Source organism: Microcaecilia unicolor, chromosome 1 (assembly GCF_901765095.1).
Source record: "Microcaecilia unicolor chromosome 1, aMicUni1.1, whole genome shotgun sequence".
NCBI classification, from domain to species: Eukaryota; Metazoa; Chordata; class Amphibia; order Gymnophiona; family Siphonopidae; genus Microcaecilia; species Microcaecilia unicolor.
This window is the reverse complement of record NC_044031.1, coordinates 627913675-627935835: the sequence shown is the minus strand read 5'-3', so window position 1 is coordinate 627935835 and position 22161 is coordinate 627913675. Positions and strand designations below refer to the sequence as shown.

At 48.4% G+C, this 22161-nt stretch overlaps 1 protein-coding gene across 1 annotated transcript in view; it reads right to left on the bottom strand.

The window, feature by feature from the left end:
* LOC115481511 (cytochrome P450 11B, mitochondrial-like) overlaps positions 1-20739 on the bottom strand; it is a 94198-nt gene extending 73459 nt beyond the window's left edge. Inside the window, exons 1-2 of the mRNA XM_030220711.1 lie at positions 20327-20739; positions 14064-14219 (exon numbers count right to left, since the gene is read on the bottom strand). Of these exons, the coding sequence (XP_030076571.1) occupies positions 14064-14219; positions 20327-20601 (431 nt within the window). The 5' untranslated portion in view covers positions 20602-20739. The remainder of the gene's footprint in view (positions 1-14063; positions 14220-20326) is intronic.
* Between the last annotated feature and the right edge of the window lie 1422 nt (positions 20740-22161).

Sequence of the window (22161 nt, the reverse complement as noted above, 5' to 3'; positions counted from 1 at the left end):
GGAATTCCATCCCCTTTATCATTTTTGTTGCTCTTTTTCAAAACTTTTCTAATTCTATATCTTTTTTGAGATATGGCAATATGGGTGGGAAGTACAATTAGGACAATGGTGAAGGGTAAGTAGGAGCAAGGGTGGATAGTCAGGGTGGGGAGGAGTGTGTGAGAGATCGTCAAGGCTAGGCCAAGCACGTAGAACATGTGCACTATCGTCCCAGGACAGTAGAGTGTTTGGAAGATGGTCACAGGAGATTTGGGTGTGTGGAGGATTATTACAAGAGAGTAGAGCATGTGGGGTATGGTCACAGGAGGGATAAACATATAGAGTGTGGTCAGAGGAGGGATGAGCATGTGGAATATGGTCATAGGAGAGGAGAGCGTGTGGAGTATTATGACAGAACATTGTGTTTTAAACCTGTAAAATTACCTTAATTAAGTGCATTTCTCCAGTTTGGCCAGCAGCATGTTTTATGTTAAAGCTGTTATAGAAAAGTGCATGCCCTCTTTTAGTTTCACTTAGTGAGGAAGTGAATCTACAGTACTGTGAGCAGTATGCTTTTAAAACTTGTTGAATGGGCTACGAATCAAGTGTTGCCAGGGCTGCGGGTTTCCCGCACAATTGGGCTGCTTTCCGCAAGCCGCTGCGGGAAAATTTTGACAGCTGCGGGAAATTGGGCGGCTTTTTCGCGGCCGCGTTGCAGGTTTGGGCGCTTTTCTGAGGCTTCTATTGGTTCAATTTGGTCCAATAGAAGCCCCGCGGAGGCGGGGTTAATGACATCAGGGGCGGGGTTGACATCTGAGGCAACGTCAGGGGCGGGGTTAAAGATGTCAGAGGCGGGGTTAAAGACATCGGAGGCAGGATTACAGACATCAGAGGCAGGGTTGATGACGTTGGAGGCGGGGTTTGACTTTGTGCGGGTTTTGGGCTGATTTTGGGCGGGGAAAATTTTTCCCATCTGGCAACACTGGCTGTTGCTTCAGTTTCAGCCCGGGACAAGAGAGAGAAAGATCTCTTTGATGAAGCCCTATAAAAAACAGAGTTATATTTGATAACTGGTGAACAGCTATATATGTCCTGATCTCCGCAGGTACTTTCAAGGAAGTATGCAAATGTTTAGTTAGTGTTGTAGTTGATCCATATTTTAGTTACCTGTTACTGTTTGCTAATTGCACTATTTTGTTCCACTGTTAAATAATTTAAAAGACAATAAACAATACTTAGTTTATTGCCTCTATGGTCTGGACTGATAAGAATCCAGGTAGTTTGTGTGTTGGGTCTGTGAGTGCTTTCTGGGAACTGTGGGACCACTGGGAGTGTGGCTCCAGTAACCTAGAAATCACTGGGGATAATTTGAGAGCGGGAGACTCACCCAGTTGGTGGGAGAAGGGTGCTAGTGTAGAGCACAAGCGGCAGGTGCAGACAGACCTGAGCTGTGCTGGGGATAGACCAAGAGGGGCATAATCGAACGGGGCGCCCAAGTTTTCATGAGGGCATCCTCGCAGGATGGCCCCATAAAGGGGCGGGGCAACCTGTATTATTGAAACAAGATGGGAGTCCATCTTTTGTTTTGATGATACGGTCGGGGATGCCCAAATCATGGAATTTAGGTCGACCTTAGAGGTGGTCGTTTTTGAGATGGTCGACCCCAGTTTTCAGCAATAATGGAAACCGAGGATGCCCATCTCAAAAATGACCAAATCCAAGCCATTTGGTCGTGGGAGGAGCCAGCATTCGTAGTGCACTGGTCCCCCTCACATGCCAGGATGCCAACCGGGCACCCTAGGGGGCACTGCAGTGGACTTCTCAAATTGCTCCCTAGTTCATAGCTCCCTTACCTTGGGTGCTGAGCCCCCCAACCCCCTCCAAAACCCACTCCCCACAACTGTACACCACTACCATAGCCCTAAGGGATGAAGGGGGCACATACATGTGGGTACAGTGGGTTTCTGATGGGTTTCGGAGGGCTCACATTTACCACCACAAGTGTAACAGGTAGGGGGGATGGGCCTGGGTCCGCCTGCCTGAAGTACACTACACCCCCTAAAACTGCTCCAGGTACCTGCATACTGCTGCGATGGACCTGAGTATGGCATTTGAGGCTGGCATAGAGGCTGGCAAAAAAAGTATTTTTAAAAATTTTTTTTGAGGGTGGGAGGGGGTTAGTGACCACTGGGGGAGTAAGGGGAGGTCATCCCCGATTCCCTCTGGTGGTCATCTGGTCAGTTCAGGTACCTTTTTGATGCTTGGTTGTGAAAAAAAATGGTCCAAGTAAAGTCGCCCAAGTGTTCGTCAGGGACGCCCTTCTTTTTTCCATTATCGGCCGAAGACGCCCATCTCCTAAGCACGCCCCAGTCCCGCCTTCACTACACTGCCGACACGCCCCCGTGAACTTTGGTTATCCCCATGACAGAAAGCTGTTAAGGACGCCCAAAATCGACTTTCGATTATGCCATTTTGGGTGACCTTGCAAGAAGGAAGCCCATCTCCCGATTTGCCATAGGAGAGATGAGCATATGGAGTTTGGTCACAGAAGAGATGAGCATGTGGAGTATGCTTACACGAGAGTACAGTATATGAAGGATGGTCACAGAGGAGTACAGCATGTGGTATGGATACAGGAGAGGAGAGTAGGTGGAGTATGGTCACAGGATAAATGATTGTGTGGAGTGTGATACCAGGAGAGTACAGCATGTGGAGGATGGTCACAGGAGAGTCGAACATTTGGGGTATGGTCACAGGAGAGGAGAGAGTCGAATATGATTCCTGGAGAGATGAGTAGGGAGTATGATAACAGAAGATATGAGTGTGTGGTCCAAGGAGAGTAGAGTGTATGGTGTATGGTCACAGGAGAGATGAGTGTGTGGAGTATGGTCATAGGAGAGTAATACATTTGGAGTATTGTCTCAGGAGAGATGAGCTTGTGGAATATCATCAGAAGGGAGTGTGTGAAGGTTGGTCACAGGAGAGTAGAATGGTGTGACCGCACCTCGAATACTGTGTTCAATTCTGGTCAAAGCAGCTCAAAAAAGATATGGTGGAATTAGAAAAGGTGCAGAGAAGGGCGACAAAAATGATAAAGTGGATGGGACAACTTCCCTACGAGGAAAGGCTAAAGTGGCTAGGGCTCTTCAGCTTGGAGAAAAGACGGCTGAGGGGAGATATGATAGAGGTCTATAAAATAATAAGTGGAGTGGAAAAGGTAGATATGACGCGTCTGTTTACTCTTTCCAAAAATACTAGGAGTAGGGGGTATTCAATGAAACTACAAAGTAGTAAATTTAAAATGAATTGGAGAACATTTTTCTTCACTCAACATGTAATTAAACTCTGGAATTCATTGCCAGAGAATGTGGTAAAGGCAGTTAGCTTAGCGGGGTTTAAAACAAAAAGGTTTGGACAGCTTCTTAAAAGAAAAATCCATACACCATTATTAAAATGGACTTGGGGAAAATCCACTGCTTATTTCTGGGATAAGCAGCATAAAATGTTTTGTACTTTTTGGGGATCTTTCCAGGTATTTGTGACCTGGATTGGCCACTTGGAAACAGGATACTGGGCATGATGGACCTTTGGTCTATCCCAGTATGGCAATACTTATGTACTTATAGGGTATGGCCACAGAATTTGATTTGATTTACTTAATATGCTGCTACATACAAAAAAATGTTCTAGCAGTTTACAATAGAAATAATCAATTAACAATTACACTAACATACATTATTACAAAAATAAATACATACCTCCAGATATTCAGCCGGTGTCAGACTGTGCAGTGACTGCCTGATGCCGGTGCTTAGACCAGATATTCAATTCCAGACCATATCTGGCAACCAACATTGAATATCCAGTTTCATTTCTGAGCACAGCAACTTAACCGGTTAAGCCAATATTCAACAATAACTGGTTAAGTGCTTAGCGGTTAAACATAGGCCTGCTATTTACATGTCCTAACATAACCGCTAAACATAGCCATTTTGGCGCTGAATATCTGTGCTTAACTGGCTATGTTGTGCAACATAGCCAGTTAGCAGCTAACCATGAATACTCAGCGGAGATAACTGGTTATCTCCTGCTGAATATTCAGGGTTAGGTGCTAAAATGCTATTTAACTGGCCAGAAGCCATTCCTGGTCGGGTAAATAGTTTTGAATATTGGCCAGAATATTCTCAATTACAACATAGTTAAAATAACCACCTAAAACTGAATTATCACATTGCTCAGAAACCTAATAACAAATCATAAAACAATTGTAAATAAAATATCAAACAGTAAACCCATAGCGCTTTTCAAACAACCATGTTTTCAAAACTTTATGGAAAATAAAATAGCTAGATATCATATGAAATTAATCTGGCAAGGAGTTCCAAAGAAAGCAACCAGCATAACAAAATGCAATTTTCCTAGTAGTAGTCAATCTAACTAAATGGAAAAATGGAACTTGTAATACACATTTTTGCGAAGAACGAAATGACCAATTTATTCAACAAATATACTGGTTGCTTCAAACAAAACTCTTTAAAAAACAAAGACATTTAAAAGAAATTCTGGCTGCAATTGGTAGCCAGTGTCAATCAAATCAGAATGGGTGAAACTTAGAGAGTAGAGTGTGTAGAGACACAGGAGAGTACAGCATGTGGAGTAAAGTCACAGGAGAGGAGAGAGTGGCGTATAGTTACAGGAGAGTAGAACATGTAGGGTATGGCCACAGGAGAGATCATGGAAGAGGACAGCACATGGAGTATGGACACAGGAAAGTACAGCATGTGGTGTATGGACACAGGAGAGTACAGCATATGGAGTATGGATGGACACATGAGAGTACAGCATGTACAGTATAGACATATGAGAGTACAACATGTTGAGTATGGAGAGAGTATGTGGAGTATAATCACATGAGAAGACAGCATGTGGAGTATGGACACAGGAGAGGACAGCATGTGCAGTGTAGACACAGGATAGGAGAGCATGTGGAGTATGGACACAGGAGAATATAGCATGTGGAGTATGGACACAGAAGAGGAGAGCATGTGAAGTATAGTCACAGGAAAGTACAGCATGTGGAGTATAGTCACAGGAGAGGAGAGCATGTGGAGTACGGACACATAAGAGTTCAGCATATGGACTCCTCCCTATCCTTCTCTGCACATATCCAGCAGACAGCCAAGACCTGTTGCTTCTTCCTCTTTAACATCAGCAAAATTCACCCTTTCCTCTCTGAGCACACCACCCGAACTCTCTTCCATGCTCTCATTACCTCTCGCCTTGACTACTGCAACCTACTCCTCACTGGCCTGCCACTTAACCATCTATCCCCCCTTCAATCCATTCAGAACTCTGCTGCACATCTTATATTCCACCTGAACCGATATACTCATATCACCCCTCTCCTCAGGTCACTTCACTGGCTTCCGATCAGATACTGCATACAGTTCAAGCTTCTCCTTCTTACCTACAAATGCACTCAGTCTGCAGCCCCTCATTACCTCTCTACCCTCATCTCACCTTACGTTCCCGCCCGAAACCTCCGCTCACAGGACAAATCCGTCCTCTCAGTACCCTTCTCCACCACCGCCAACTCCAGACTCCGCCCATTCTGCCTCACCTCACCCTATGCTTGGAATAAACATCCTGAGCCCCTACGCCAAGCCCCCTCCCTACCCATCTTCAAATCCTTGCTCAAAGCCCACCTCTTCAATGTTGCTTTCGGCACCTAACCTTTATACCTTTCAGGAAATCTAGACTGCCCCAATTTGACTGCCCCTACTTGACTGACTGTACATTTGTCCATTAGATTGTAAGCTCTTTGAGCAGGGACTGTCCTTCTATGTTAAATTGTACAGCGCTGTGTAACCCTAGTAGCGCTTTAGAAATGTTAAATAGTAGTAGTAGTAGAAGCACACAGGAGAGTACAGCATATGAAGTATGGATGGACAAAGGAGAGTACAGCATATGGAGTATGGATGGACACAGGAGAGGAGAGCATGTGGAGTATGGACACAGGAGAGGAGAGCATGTGAAGTATAGTCACAGGAGAGGAGAGCATGTGGAGTACGGACACAGGAGAGGAGAGCATGTGGAGTACAGACACAGGAGAGGAGAGCATGTGGAGTACAGACACAGGAGAGGAGAGCATGTGGAGTACGGACACAGGAGAGGAGAGCATGTGAAGTATAGTCACAGGAGAGTACAGCATGTGAAGTATAGTCACAGGAGAGGAGAGCATGTGGAGTACGGACACAGGAGAGGAGAGCATGTGGAGTACGGACACAGGAGAGGAGAGCATGTGGAGTACGGACACAGGAGAGGAGAGCATGTGGAGTACGGACACAGGAGAGTACAGCATATGGAGTACGGATGGACACAGGAGAGTACAGCATATGGAGTACGGATGGACCCAGGAGAGTACAACATATGGAGTATGGATGGACACAGGAGAGGAGAGCATGCGGAGTATGGATGGACACAGGAGAGGAGAGCATGTGGAGTATGGACACAGGAGAGGAGAGCATGTGGAGTACGGACACAGGAGAGGAGAGCATGTGGAGTATGGACACAGGAGAAGACAGCAAAGTGATGGCCAACTGGGAGGACGCACTGTAAGGAGCTCCGCTGAGAACCGGTCTGAGGATCGATTCCCCAGCACTCCCGCTGCAGTGCGATCCCCCCAGGAGAACCCGAGTCACAGGTCGGCTTGACGCAGTGACCACTGCTGTCCTGGGGCCAAGTCTGCCGACTCCGTGAGCCGCGTTGTGGACGGGTCCGCGAATCCACTCCATCGCTCCCAGAGCAGTGCGAGGGCCCAGGTTGCGAGACGGTCTCTCGCACTGTCAGCCGGCCAGGCGCCGAGTTCGCTGAGTCTGAGAGCTCGCCCTCAGCCATCGCGCTCCCCGGCAGGAACTGCCCGGGACCGTATCAGCTGAGAGCTCCGGGTGACCCAGGTGGAGTCAGAGGGAGCTCACCTGCGGCCTGTGGTGCGAGCCCAACCTCGTGGCCCGAACCCGATCTGAGCGACGCAGTGCACGGGAGGTGGACAGCCTTACCTCTTGGATAGGTGCTCGTAGACCTGTGTGGTCCTGGCCCAGCGGTCCAAAAGACCCACCACACCACCATGGCAATCCCAGGCCCAGCAGCCCGATGCCCACACTGCCCTTCCTGCCGCGTGGCGCGGTCTACCTGCACCGCAATCACCGAGTCCTCGAGACTAAGGCAATTAAGGTAAAGCACAATGGATCTGTAACGGGGCAGTCTTCCACAAACGCCCTGGCTGCTCTGTTGCTGTGAAAGCAGCTCAGCTCTGTTGCTCTGAAAGCAGCCCAGCTGCTCCAGCTTGTCCCAGTCCACCCGAGCCAGCTTCTCCCTGCTTGCTTGCTCCAGTCCAATGGTTCCAGCTTGTTCCAGTCCGCCGATCCACCTTCCGCCTGCTTGTTCCAGTCCATCTGCTTCAGCGTGTTCCAGTCCGCCTGATCCCAGCATGTTCCAGTCCGCCTGATCCCAGCTTGTTCCAGTCTGCCGATCCAGCTTCCCCCCTGCTTGTTCCAGTCCATCTGCTTCAGCGTGTTCCAGTGCGCCTGATTCCAGCTTGTTCCAGTACGCCGATCCAGCTTCCCCCCTGCTTGTCCAGTTCATCTGCTCCAGCCTGCTTGTTCCAGTCCAATTGCTCTAGCGTGTTCCAGTCCGCCTGATTCGAGCTCGTTCCAGTCTGCCCTATCCCAGCTGTTCCAGTCTGCCTGATCCCAGCTTGTTCAGTCCGCCGATCCAGCTTACCCCCCTGCTTGTTCCAGTTCATCTGCTCCAGCCTGCTTGTTCCAGTCTAACTGCCCCAGCGTGTTCCAGTCCGCCTGATCCGAGCTCGTTCCAGTCCGCCTGATCCCAGCTTGTTCCAGTCCGCCGATCCAGCTTCCCCCTTGCTTGTTCCAGTCCATCTGCTCCAGCCTGCTTGTTCCAGTCCAAATGCTCTAGTGTGTTCCAGTCCGCCTGATCCGAGCTCGTTCCAGTCTGCATGATCCCAGCTTGTTCCAGTCCACCCGACCCCAGCTTGTTCCAGTCCGCTGATCCAGCTTCCCCTTGCTTGCTGCAGTGTTCCAGTCCGCCTGTTCCAGTTTTTCCCTGCTTGTTCCAGTCCATCTGCTCCAGCCTGCTTGCTCCAGTACACCTGCTCCAGCGTGTTCCAGTCCGCCTGAACCAGCTTCTCCCTGCTTGTTCCAGTCCATCTGCTCCAGCCTGCTTGCTCCAGCTTCTCCCTGCTCGTTCCTGTCCATCTGCACCAGCTTGTTCCAGCCCACCTGCTAGCTTGTCAGCCATTGACTTACTTGCCTGCCTTCTAACTTGTCAGCCATTGACTTACCTGCTCTCCAGCTTCTCCCTGCTCGTTTCTGTCCATCTGCACCAGTATGCTCCAGCCCGCCTGCTAGCTTGTCAGCCATTGACTTATTTGCCTGCCTGCTAACTTGTCAGCCATTCACTTACCTGCTCCCCAGCTTCTCCTTGCTTCTCCCTGCTCGTTCCTGTCCATCTGCACCAGCTTGTTCCAGCCCGCCTGCTAGCTTGGCAGCCATTGCCTTACTTGCCTGCTTGCTAACTTGTCAGCCATTGACTTAGCTGCTCTCCAGTCCATCAATTCCACCAATTCCAAGCCTCCAATCCAGCTTTTCCGCTCTATCTATCTGCTTCTCACCTCAGTCACTACACATACACCTGTTACACCGCAATCACTACTTATGGCCCCTGTCCACATTCTCTTCCTTGCCCTGTCCCTTCCTAATCTTTTGCCCCTCCCCCTACCGCTGTCTACGCTGGAACTCATTGCCCACCCATGTCCCCTCCCGTCCTGCTCGATATGGCTATACCCTATTCACCCCATCCCTCACCACCTCACCATCTCTCTTGTCCCCCTCCTTCCTAGCTCTTAACCTTGAACACTTCCTTCCTGCCATTAACCCATCACCATTCCTCCTAAGTGCACCCCGTCTTCGTCGCCCGACCTCCCCCTCCCTCCTATGCACTCTCTTGCTCCTCCTCCTGCTATTTGCGGGAGACATTAATCCTAATCCAGGCACCTCTCATCTGTCCTCCTCCTATCCATGCAAACGATTCCGTGATGTCTCCAATCTCATTTCTATTCCCCTCCTCCCCCCCTCTTCCCTCCCCTTCTCATGCGCCTTGTGGAATGCCCACTTGATCTGCAACAAACTGCCCTTTACCCACAATCTCTTCATCTCTCATTCTCTCCAACTGCTCGCCCTAACTGAAACCTGGCTCTCCCCTGACGACTCTGCCTCAGTCGCGGCCCTTTGTCATGGAGGTTATCTCTTCTCCCACACTCCCCGCCCAGCTGGCCGCGGTGGAGGTGTCGGGCTACTACTCTCACCCTCCTGTAGTTTCCAACCCCTCCTCCTACCGCAGTCTCACTGCTTCTCATCCTTTGAAGCACACTCCATCCCGCTATTCTAACCATCGCCACTCAGAGTGGCAGTCATTTACCGCCCCCCTAATAAATCCCTCTCTTCCTTCCTCACCGACTTCGATGCCTGGCTTTCCGTTTTTCTTGAACCCTCATCTCCGTCCCTCATTCTCGGAGACTTTAACATACACGTTGATGACCAATCCGACCCTCACGCTTCTCAGTTCCTCACTCTAACATCCTCCTTCAACCTCCAGCTATGCTCCACCACCCCTACTCACCGAGACGGCCATTGTCTTGACCTCGTCCTCTCCTCTTCCAGCTCTCCCTCCAATTTCCACGCTTCAGCTCTTCCTCTCTCCGATCATCACCTAATCACTTTCACAATTTTTCACCCCCCCCCAGCCCCGTCCAACTTTAACCACTACCTCCAGAAATCTCCAGGCTATTGACCCTCCCACCCTATCCTCTAGTATTTCTCATCTCCTCCCCTCCATCATGTCCTCCGAGTCTGTCGACAAGGCTGTCTCCGCTTACGTGCAGGTCTTTTCTGCCGTCATCTACTATGTTACTATGTTACAATGCCACTCTCTCCTCTGCTCTGGACACCCTCGCACCATCCACCTCCCGTCCCACAAAGCGTACTAATCCTCAGCCTTGGTTGACCCCTTGCATCCGTTACCTTCGCTCCTGCGCCCGATCTGCTGAACGCCTCTGGAGGAAATCTCGCACCCATTCAGACTTCCTTCACTACAAATTCATGCTATCCTCCTTCCACTCCTCCCTATTCCTTGCCAAACAGGACTATTACACCCAATTGACCAATTCTCTCAGCCCCAACCCCGTCGTCTCTTCGCCACCTTTAACTCCCTCCTCTAAGTGCCCTCCGCTCCCACCCCCCCTCACTCTCTCCTCAATCACTGGCTGATTACTTCCGCAACAAGGTGCAAAAGATCAACCTTGAGTTCACTACCAAGCCATCTCCTCCTCTTCACCTTTCAACCCTCTCCCTCAACCAACCAACCAACCAACCCAGGCCTCTTTCTCCTCCTTTCCTGACATCACCGAGGAGGAAACCGCTCGCCTTCTTTCCTCCTCGAAATGCACCACCTGCTCTTCTGATCCCATCCTCACCAACTTACTTAACATCATCTCTCATACTGTCACCCCCTCCATCTTGTAAGGAGGTTGGAGGGTCTAAGCAGGTCAGGAGGAGGTATGGGGCCAGACTACATTCCCCACAAGGCCCTGAGAGAAGGGATCGGGGGGGGGGGGGGGTAGGTCTCAAAACCCGGTATGGCCCCCACGTGGAAGGGAGGGGGAAAAGGACTGGAAAGAGCAGCTGCTATGGCAGACGAGGGCCAGAAGGGGGAGCAGGGATGACAAAGCTCAATTCCCTTGGGTTAGAAATCAGTACAAGATTCCTTCCACCTGGGAGGGGGAGGAGGTCTCCAACCAACAGCCTAGCAGAGAAGCAGAGTTAATGGAGTGCTTGGAGGAAGGAGAGTCTGGAGGGACCAGCACACCAGGTTTGGAGGAGCCAGTTGACATGGACTGTAATTGTACTTTGGGGCAGAGTTGCAGGGACTGAAGGCAGTGAGTGGTCACAGGAGTCAATTAGCTGTGTTGTGGGGGGTGTACTGCCATTCTGCAACTACCCAAGCGGAAAGAGTTTTAAAACTGAAACCCAGGCTGTTGAACTGGGGAGAACTTGGATTTAAAGGGAAGTTTATTTTTTTCTTGTTGCTTTGTTTTTGGAAACTGAATGGGACTTTAACCCCCTTGAACTGAGATTTGTGGAGGAGGGGAAATAAACTGTTTGGAACTAAAAGCTGTGTTGTCTGGAAGGACTTTGTTTGTGGACTGCTGAAGGGAGCCTACCACCCCCTGAAGGTTTGCTAACGGGTTTACAGCTATTACAATCTGTCATATCTTCAACCTCTCTCTCTCCACTGCAACTGTCCCTGACACCTTCAAGCACGCCATAGTCACACCTCTCCTCAAAAAACCATCACTTGACCCTACCTGTCCCTCCAACTACCGTCCCATCTCCCTCCTACCCTTCCTCTCCAAAATACTTGAGTGTGCCGTTCACAGCCACTGCCTTGATTTTCTCTCCTCTCATGCCATCCTCGATCCACTTCAATCCGGTTTTCGCCCTCTACACTCGACAGAAACAGCACTCTCTAAAGTCTGTAATGACCTGTTCCTTGCCAAATCCAGAGGCCACTACTCCATCCTCATCCTCCTCGATTTATCCGCCGCTTTTGACACTGTCAATCATGACTTCTTGCCACACTGTCCTCATTTGGGTTCCAGGGTTCTGTCCTCTCCTGGTTCTCCTCCTATCTCTCCCACCGCACCTTCAGAGTTCACTCTCATGGATCTTCCTTCACCCCCATCCCGCTATCTGTTGGTGTTCCCCAGGGATCTGTCCTTGGACCCCTTCTCTTCTCAATCTACACCTCTTCCCTGGGCTCCCTGATCTCATCTCATGGTTTCCAGTATCATCTCTATGCTGATGACACCCAGCTGTATCTCTCCACACCAGACATCACCGCGGAGACCCAGGCAAAGGTATCAGCCTGCTTATCCGACATTGCTGCCTGGATGTCCAACCACCACCTGAAACTGAACATGTCCAAGACTGAGCTCATCGTCTTTCCACCAAAACCCACTTCTCCTCTTCCTCCACTTTCTATCTCAGTTGATAACACCCTCATCCTCCCCGTCTCATCTGCCCGCAACCTCGGAGTCATCTTTGACTCCTCCCTCTCCTTCTCTGCGCATATCCAGTGGATAGCCAAGACTTGTCGCTTCTTCCTCTTTAACATCAGCAAAATTCGCCCTTTCCTCTCTGAACACACCACCCGAACTCTCGTCCACGCTCTCATTACCTCTCGCCTTGACTACTGCAACTTACTCCTCACCGGCCTCCCACTTAGCCATCTATCCCCCCTTCAATCTGTTCAGAACTCTGCTGCACGTCTTATATTCCGCCAGAACCGATATACTCATTTCGCCCCTCTCCTCAGGTCACTTCACTGGCTTCCAATCAGATACCGCATTCAATTCAAGCTTCTCCTTCTTACCTACAAATGCACTCAGTCTGCTGCCCCTCACTACCTTTCTACCCTCATCTCCCCTTACGTTCCTACCCGAAACCTCCGTTCACAGGACAAATCCCTCCTCTCAGTACCCTTCTCCACCACCGCCAACTCCAGGCTCCGCTCATTCTGCCTCGCCTCACCCTATGCTTGGAACAACCTTCCTGAGCCCTTACGCCAAGCCCCCTCCCTGCCCATCTTCAAGTCTTTGCTTAAAGCCCACCTCTTCAATGCTGCATTCGGCACCTAACTCTTACTGTTCAGTAAATCCAGACTGCCCCTATCGGACTGACTGTTCACTTGTCTTTTAGATTGTAAGCTCTTTGAGCAGGGACTGTCCCACTATGTTAAATTGTACAGCGCTGCATAACCCTAGTGGCGCTTTAGAAATGTTAAGTAGTAGTAGTAGTAGTATGGACACAGGAGAGGAGAGCATGTGAAGTATAGTCACAGGAGAGTACAGCATGTGAAGTATAGTCACAGGAGAGGAGAGCATGTGGAGTACAGACACAGAGTACAGCATATGGAGTACGGATGGACACAGGAGAGTACAACATATGAAATATGGATGGACACAGGAGAGTACACCATATGGAGTATGGATGGACACAGGAGAGCATGTGGAGTATGGACACAGGAGAGGAGAGCATGTGGATTATAGTCACAGGAGAGGAGAGCATGTGAAGTATGGATAGAGGAGAGGACAGAGAGTGGTGTATAGTCATAGGAGAGGAGAGCATATGGAGTATGGACACAGGAGAGTACAGCATGTGGATTATAGTCACAGGAGAGGAGACCAAGAAGTGTATAGTCATAGGAGGGTAGAGAGCAAGTGGAGTATGATCACAGGAGAGTAGAACATATAGGGTATGGCCACAGGAAAGTAGAGAGTGAGTAGAGTATGATCACAGGAGAGTAGAGCATGTAGAGGATGGTTACAGGAGAGAATAGTTTGTGGAGGTTGGTTACAAGAGAGGAAAGTGTGTGGGGGATGGTCTGTGGAGGGGTGTGGCATGGACAGCATGTGAAGTATGGACGCAGGAGAGTAGAGCATGTGGAGGATGGTCACAGGAGAGGTGAGTGCTTGGAGGATGGGAAGAGGAGGGATCTGGCATACAGAGATGGTGAAGGGAGATGAGAACATGTGGAGGATGGTCACAGGAGAGATTAGTGTATGGAGGAAGGTCACAGGAGAGATGAGTGTATGGAGGATGGGAAGAGGAGGGTTGTAGCATACAGAGCTGGTGAAGAGAGAGGAGATCATTTGTAGGATGGGCAGGAGAGGACTGTGGTATGTGTGTGGGGAGGAAATGCAAGTAGATGTTGGTGGGGAGAGGGGGAGGGGAAGGGCAGTCAGGGATGCAAAGCAGTATGGATTGGTATTTCTTGCTTTGGTCTCCAGACTCTTTTGTATTGTTTTGGACAGCATTGTGCTGCTCAGACTCCTGCAGTCTCCTGTTTATCTTTTTTAAATTTCATACAGTGTGACAGAGTAGGCGCAGCCCCCTGGAAAGGAATCGGTAAGTCATGCATACGTGAAGGAGAAAGAAGTAACTTACAGCAGGAAGACTCCACACTTGTGGCTCCGCAACCTGCGATGTGCTTTCCAGGGCTCGATGCTCATACGAGATGGCAAGATGCCCTCAGACTGAAAGAGCTGTGCTGCATCCTGTGGCATGATGATGTTCACACTGTCATGGGTCCCTAGCTTCTCTCTATGTGGGGACAGAGAACCTATCATCAGACAGTGCTTCTCCCAGAGATATCAGCCAGAGAGACAGCCTTCGCTCCCAGACCCATCAATACCTGCCTGCTGTGCTGCTCTGCTATTTCCTCCTGATCTGCAGAGTGGAGGAGTAGCCTAGTGGTTAGTGCAGTGGACTTTGATCCTGGTGAACTGAGTTCAATTCCCACTGCAGCTCCCTTTACCCTCCATTGCCCCTGGTACAAAATAAGTACCTAAATAAATGTAAACTGCTTTGAATGTAGTTAAAACCTCAGAAAGGCTGAATATCAATTCCCTTTCCCAGACCCGTTCTGTTGTTTTGTGTACATGACTGTCTCTTCCCTGCCTACTCTCTGGATCCCTTCTCCAGGGGGTTGAGTAAACAGAGGGTAAAGGTAAATTAAATTAATTCATTAATAATAATAGAACTCCAGAATGAGCACTTTAGTCAGCAATTCCAGAAGAGGTGGATTAGTTCTTGGATAATAAAAAGCTCTTATCAGTGTGCAAAAAATGATTAAAACATAACTAAAACGTTTCCTATGTAAATGGTTTAGAAAAGGTTTAAAAATATTTTGGACAGACTTTTATGGTTGACTCATTTTATTTGAACACATAAACATCATATCTAAGCTTAACATTTCAAAGCACTGTCCCCATTCATACAGTAAGCTCAGAAGACACATATTTCCCCCCATCTCATCACCCATCCCCTCCATCCCTCTCCTTCCCCCAAACCCCACTACACATATCCTCATATCATCTAGGTTTCCTGCACACATTGTTTCTCATTTCTAATACATAGCAGAAAAATGACTCACTTCCCTATTCCCATTCCCTACTTCCACCATTTGTAGGCCGCTTGAGCCCTAGGACAGTATATGAAAAATAGAATAAACTTGAAGCTTGCCTCCCATCTTCTGCAAACAACACATTACAAAGTACACTGCAGAGCCTTGTTGCTATCGACGCAAGAAAAAATTCCACATGTGTACGGCTTTCTCCCCGCCTACATGCTGAGATTTGTACACCTGTGGAAACTTTTTCTTGGTTAACCTCTCCATTCTCAGTAGGTCATGCATTTGATTTCTCCATAATGTGAGGGTGGGAAAGACCTGGCTGTATCCTTTACATTAAAATGCATTTTAGGCAAACAGACAAGCCTTCCTGGCAAATAAAACACGTTCATCAGACCTAACTCCAGCTCATCACTCACGCTGGAGACATACCGCAAGCATTTTGGTGACTGACTCCTCCAGTAGTCCCTCTAAATGTACTCATAGCTCATCCTAATATTTCTCGATCTCAGGACAGTCCCACATACAATGCACAAAGGTTCCCCCTGGACTGTCACATTTTGCACAATTGCCAGAAGCTCCCACTTTTACGTATTCTATGTAATATTTTAAAATGCATCCCCTGAAGCTGTGCACTTTCTATTAGTGTATTTTCTCCCACCACTCTTCTAAGAAATCCATCTCTGTATACTCTATCTCCATCTCATTGGCCCATTTCTGCACTGCTTTTGGAAAAGGGGAGATCTTATATTTTCACATATACTCCTTGTCAAAGTTTCCTGTGTTTTAAAGGTAATCAATAGAAATAGAATAAAATAAAACATAGAAAAGAAAATAAGATGATACCTTTTTTATTGGACTAACTTAATACATTTTAGATTAGCTTTCGAAGGTAGCCCTTTTTTGTCAGATCAGAAATAAGCAAATTTTGATAAGTAACAGCATATATAAATGAGATCACCATGCATATCTCCCTGTCCCTCATCCTCTCAGCCTGTTTCTCACCTAGCCCACCCCTCCCTCATCCCTTTAGACTGTCACTGAAATACTTTGATGTTTCATTTATATATGCTGTTACTTATCAACATTTCCTTATTTCTGATCTGACGAAGAAAGGCTACCTTCGAAGGCTAATCTAAAAATGTATTAAGTTAGTCCAATAAAAAAGGTATCATTTATTTTATTTTCTATGTTTTATTTTATTCTATTTCTATTGATTACCTTTAAAAGTGGACTAACACAGCTACCACATCTTGCTACTCCTGTGTTTTAGAATCTCTATTCCGAACACTGGCATTTAGACATCTATATCAGATGGATGTTCAAAGCCCAATTTAATAAAGCTGGGATATGGCTGTCTAAAACTGCAGTGCATCCTTAGCTGTGGAGGGAGTGAGGGGTAAAGTCTGGGATAAGCACAGAGGATCCTTAGCTGTGGGGGAGTGAGGGATAGAGTCTGAGATAAGCACAGAAGATCCTTAGCTATGGGGGGAGTGCAGTGCTGTAGCGAGGGTGCCTGACACCCGGGGCGGGTCGCCGCTGCGCACCCCCCCCCCGGGTACAGGGCATGGCGCCCCCCCCCCTCTGGAGCGCCCCCCCCCCCCGAAACGCACCCTACCTTTCAGCGGGGGGCAGGCGGGAGGGCCGATCCACCACCAGTGCATGTCACTGGGAGCTGCGTCGGCTCTGCTGCTTCCCTGCTTTCTCTGCCCTAGAACAGGAAGTAACCTGTTCCTGGGCAGAAAGAGCAGGGAACCAGCGAGCCAACACCCCCCCAGCACGTGCACCTGGGGCGGACTGCCCCACCGCCCCCCCTTCCTACGCCACTGGGGGAGTGAGGGGTAAAGTCTGGGATAAGCACAGAGGATCCTTAGCTGTGTGGAGTGAGGGGTAAAGTCTGGGATAAGGATCCTTAGCTGTGGGGGAGTGAGGGATAGAGTCTGAGATAAGCACAGAAGATCCTTAGCTGTGGGGGGAGTGAGGGGTAAGGCCTGGGATAAGCACAGAGGATCCTTAGCTGTGTGGAGTGAGGGGTAAAGTCTGGGATAAGGATCCTTAGCTGTGGGGGGAGTGAGGGGTAAGGCCTGGGATAAGCACAGAGGATCCTTAGCTGTGTGGAGTGAGGGGTAAAGTCTGGGATAAGGATCCTTAGCTGTGGAGGGAGTGAGGGGTAAAGTCTGGGATAAGCACAGAGGATCCTTAGCTGTGGGGGAGTGAGGGATAGAGTCTTGAGATAAGCACAGAGGATCCTTAGCTGTGGGGGGAGTAAGGGGTAAAGTCTGGGATAAACACAGAGGATCCTTAGCTGTGGGGGGAGTGAGGGGTAAGGCCTGGGATAAGCACAGAGGATCCTTAGCTGTGTGGAGTGAGGGGTAAAGTCTGGGATAAGGATCCTTAGCTGTGGAGGGAGTGAGGGGTAAAGTCTGGGATAAGCACAGAGGATCCTTAGCTGTGGGGGGAGTGAGGGGTAAAGTCTGGGATAAGCACAGAGGATCCTTAGCTGTGAGGGAGTGAGGGATAGAGTCTGAGATAAGCACAGAGGATCCTTAGCTGTGGGGGGAGTAAGGGGTAAAGTCTGGGATAAACACAGAGGATCCTTAGCTGTGGGGGGAGTAAGGGGTAAAGTCTGGGATAAGCACAGAGGATCCTTAGCTATTGGGGAGCAGCTGTGTAAACAAACAGCAAAATATACAGGTGACAGTTCTCAGCACATAACAAAAATGTCCTCTTTGTTCCAGTAGTCCATATACCTCAGTGGCGTAGCCACAGGACCCACTTAGGGCTCAGGCCCACCCAACAGTAGCATACATTTACCAGTAGCTGGTGGGGAGCCCAAGCTCTGCCAGCTGAAGACTTCCACCTGATGGTAACAAAAATGCTATTGTACGTGATACTGCCACCTGCGCATGCCTGCTGCAGACTGCCAAGTTGGAAAGAAGCGTTTTCCCGCCAGCTGAGATATTTTTTGGTGGTGGGGAGGGGGGAGAATACTTGGGGCCCACCCACCTTGCCTAGGCCCACCCAAAATCTGTTTTCTGGTTACGCTTCTGATATACCTGGATTAAAAAATGAATTTTCAGTTTTCTCTTAAACTGAGTAATATTCTATATTGAGTGAAGCTCAACAGGTAGTCCATTCCATAATTTCCGGCCAATTCTATAAATAAATAGAGGATCTGTACTCATCCACATACTGTTGCAGAAAAGATGCAACATCAAGCAAGTTCTTTTGAAAAGATCTCAGGGAACATGTTGGCTGGTAAAGTCTCAAAGCAGAGCATAACACAATTATTTAAAACTCTGAAAACCAGTGGAACATTTCATGGGGTGCCAATGCAAGGACTTCAGAACAGGAGAGATGTGATCAAAATCTGATGTACCTGTAATTACCCTGGCTACTGGAGAGTGAATGGTAAATTGTGAGATATGTACAGAGAATCCTTAGCTGTGGGAGTGAGGGGTAAAACCTAGGATAAGCATAGAGTATCCTTAGATATGGGGGGAGTGAGGGGTAAAGCCTGGGGTAAGCATAGAGGATCTTTAGCTGTGGGGATAGTGGGGGATATAGTCTGGGCAGGGGCCTCAGGCAGCACTCTTCAGAGAGCAGCATCGCCCCACTCTTCAGGGAGCGGCATTTCCCCCTTCCTTCTTCCACCCCGTTTGTGGCATTTTCCTATTTCGTCAGGTTCCAAATTCGGCAGTGGCATCGATTCCCATATGCTGCCCTACCGCCGGCACCCGCTTCTTCCCTTTACTGTGGCTGCTTCTCGGATGTAACTTCCTGTTTTGTCAGACGCTCAGACAGCCACAGTAAAGGGAAGAGGTGAGTGTCAGTGGCAGGGCAGCATATGGGAATCACTGTCGCAGCTGGTTTGGAACGTGATGAAACAGGTAAACGCCGTGAACGGGCTGGAGGTAGGAAGGGGGGGCAACATCTTGGCCCGGGAGGGGGAGGCATCTCGACATAGAGTGGGGATCGGCATCTCAACTCGGGGGAGAGGGGTGGCATGCATTTTGCCTTGGGCCGGGACTGAGTCTGGAATAAGCACAGAGGATCCTTAGCTTTGGGGAGTGAGGGGTGATAGATTTGGGGTATAAGGGGTAAAGTCTGGGATAAGAACAGAGGACTCTTAGCTGTAAAGAAAGAAGGGGAAAGCCCCCAAGTCCAGTGATATCTATGGTGCAGGAATGAAAGTGTAGAGATAGTTTGTTATTTAGGAGGACTGGCTGCATGATATGGCAAATTATGCAACTGTTCTGGACTCTGCATAAGAAGAACAGCCATACTGAGTGAGATCAATGGCTCATCTACCCCAGTATCCTGCTTCCAATAGTGTCCAATCCAGATCACAAGTACCTGACAGAATTTCATATAGTTTCAAGATTCATGTTACCAGTGCATTTTTTCCTAGCGAAAAAGGTGCCAGTACTCAAATGCTAAGCCACCCTTCAGGGGTGTGGTGATCACTGAGAGACCCACCCCACAATAGCCAAGTCCCCTGCAACCAGTCACAGAATCTATGACAAGGCAGAATTGGTGCATAGAGCCTGAGATCTTTCATTAAAACTTGGGGACCATGGGTCAATTTTAGCAGACAATGGAAAAGGTGCCGGTACTCAGTACCCCCTCAAAAAAAGCCCTGCATGTTACCGAACCCAGGGACAGTCAGTGGCTTCCTCTTGTCTGTCTCAATGGACTTTTCCTGCAGGAACTTGTTCAAACCTTTTTAAAACCCAGATATACTAACTGCTGATACTACATCCTCTGGCATTGAGTTGCAGAGCTTAAGCATTCATTGACAACACATCAGCAATTACTTTCTGCCTTCTGTTTCCTGATCCTTTCCCTTCATCTTACTCTGAGGAGCAGGAGGACAACAGTGTTTTTTTACCTGCCTCTGGTAGCTTCTCTGTGAATGTGAATTTTGCAATGCTAGTGGGTCCCAGGACACTGTGGAGCTTTGGGTATTCAGATTGAATCCATCAGAGAAAAAGGGGGATGCAGATAAGAAACATTGCTCTAGTCTTGCCTGCAGGAAGGAGAGGAGAAGGTTGCACCAGGTGGAGGAGAGAAAAAGAGGATTTTACTGGGTGGTGGAGAGCTTGTGTGAGTGGGGGTGAGGAGAGAAGTCTGTTTGTTTATGGTGAGGGAGTAGCAGGACCCCCCCCCTGTACAGATTTGTCTCAGGCCCCTCTCCCTATCTAGGGTCAGATGTGGCTCTGAGGATCTATATCATTTGTGGTATTCTGTATTCCCATGAAAACAGCACACACTGAGATGCAGAGACAGCCCCACATACCTGTAAATGGGTCCGAAACGTTGGAAGTTCCTCAGCATCACCTGGTGCATCTGTTGAAAATGGTTTCCTCTCCAGAAGTGGATGAGGTTCATCCAGGCATTGCCAGTGTTGGGAATGGCATCATATGGCTGGACCTTGAAGGCAGTCTGGGCTGTGATACTGCCATTGATGGCTGTTGATGCTGCTGTGGACAGAGCTAGAGGTAGGTTATCCCAGTGTGGAGGGGGTAGTGCAAGCTTTCTCCAGAACTGCCTCAGGGAGCCCATTGCCTGCATAACAGCCTCTTCCCTCTCTTGGAAGAAAGCTTTCTTTCTTTTTCTGTATATTTTCTCTACTTAATGTTTTTCTCTCTCTCTCTCTTACATACACATTCTCCCTGTCTGTCTCAGGCTATGCATGTGTTAGCTCCTCTGGCAGGCTGAGCTTGGATTCTGCTCCCTCTCTACCTTTTATCTCTGGCTGATAGTGTTTTTTTTTTTCTCTGTAGAGGCAATTTATCAAGAGCCATCTTCTGACTTCCCTTCTCAAAGTCCCTCCCAATCTGTACTGACTCAGCTCAGGGTTCTCCCTCAAATTCCTCCCATTCATTCTCTTCCCGCTCTCTCTATGTCTCTGTCACCTTCTCTTCTCCTATAGAAGTGCAGTAGATGGTAGAGTAGCATTTGATACCCTATATTTTCCCACCTATCAGCTCCTTACAGCTTTACTCAGTTGCCCTTTCCCTAGACACACCTGTAGCTGCTACTTTAACATGTTCACTGGCATTGCTTTGCCACCTTAACTCACAGTCTCTTATTTGTTTTATTGTGTGTTTTTTAAAGCTGCAAATATTTGAAACTTCTTTAGGTCTCTGTACAGCATTGTGCACATTTTGTATGCATAATACAAATTTATTTAGTCAGTTATTCCAGACTTGATATACTGCTGAAACAGATGGACTGATCACAGTGGTTTACAAATTAAACGCAAAAAGCATAGAAAAGAACTACAAAATATAAAAGAAAAGAAACTATGCACATAGAAAAAAAAACCTAGTTAAAATAACACCCACATTATAAGTTACCATTTCTGTTTGCCATCTCCCAACACCTGTACCTGAGAGAGTTACCTCACTCGCTGGAATATGCCTTTTGGAAAAGCCATGCTTTTAAAAGTGCCTTAAGTCTTATCAAGTTAACTTTGCTACATATAGTCAGAGGCAAAGAATTCCAGAGTTGTGGAGCAACAAAGAAAAAAGCACTATGTCGTGTAATCACCAAATGGGCAGAACGTGGACCTGGAAGTACAATATGATGATCATTAATAGATCACAAAACATGTACTGAAGAATATGGTATGGTCAATGAGGACAGATACAAGGGTGTACCCTGTCAAAAGGCTTTAAAAGCCAAAAGCAACGTTTTAAACTGAATGCGATAAATCACCGGTAACCAGTGGTGATTCATCAGAGCAGATGAAATACCGGTAACCAGTGATGGTTCATCAGAGTGGACGAAACACAATCAAATTTGCGTAAATCAGGGGCGTAGCCAGACAACAGATTTTGGGTGGGCCTAGGCAAGAAGTGGGTGGGCACCAAGTGTTCTCTCCCCCTCCCCTCAACCACCACCCAAAAAATATCTCAGCTGGTGAGAAAACGCTTCTTTCCATCTTGGCAGTCTGCAGCAGGCATGCACTGAAAACTGAGCATGCGCAGGTGCCGCTATTGTGGAGAGTAGTGTTTTTGTTACCATCAGGGAGAAGTCTTCAGCTGGCGGAGCTTGGGATCGCCATCAGCTACCACTAAACATGTGCTACTGTTGGGTGGGCCTGAGACCTAAGTGGGTGGGCCCTGG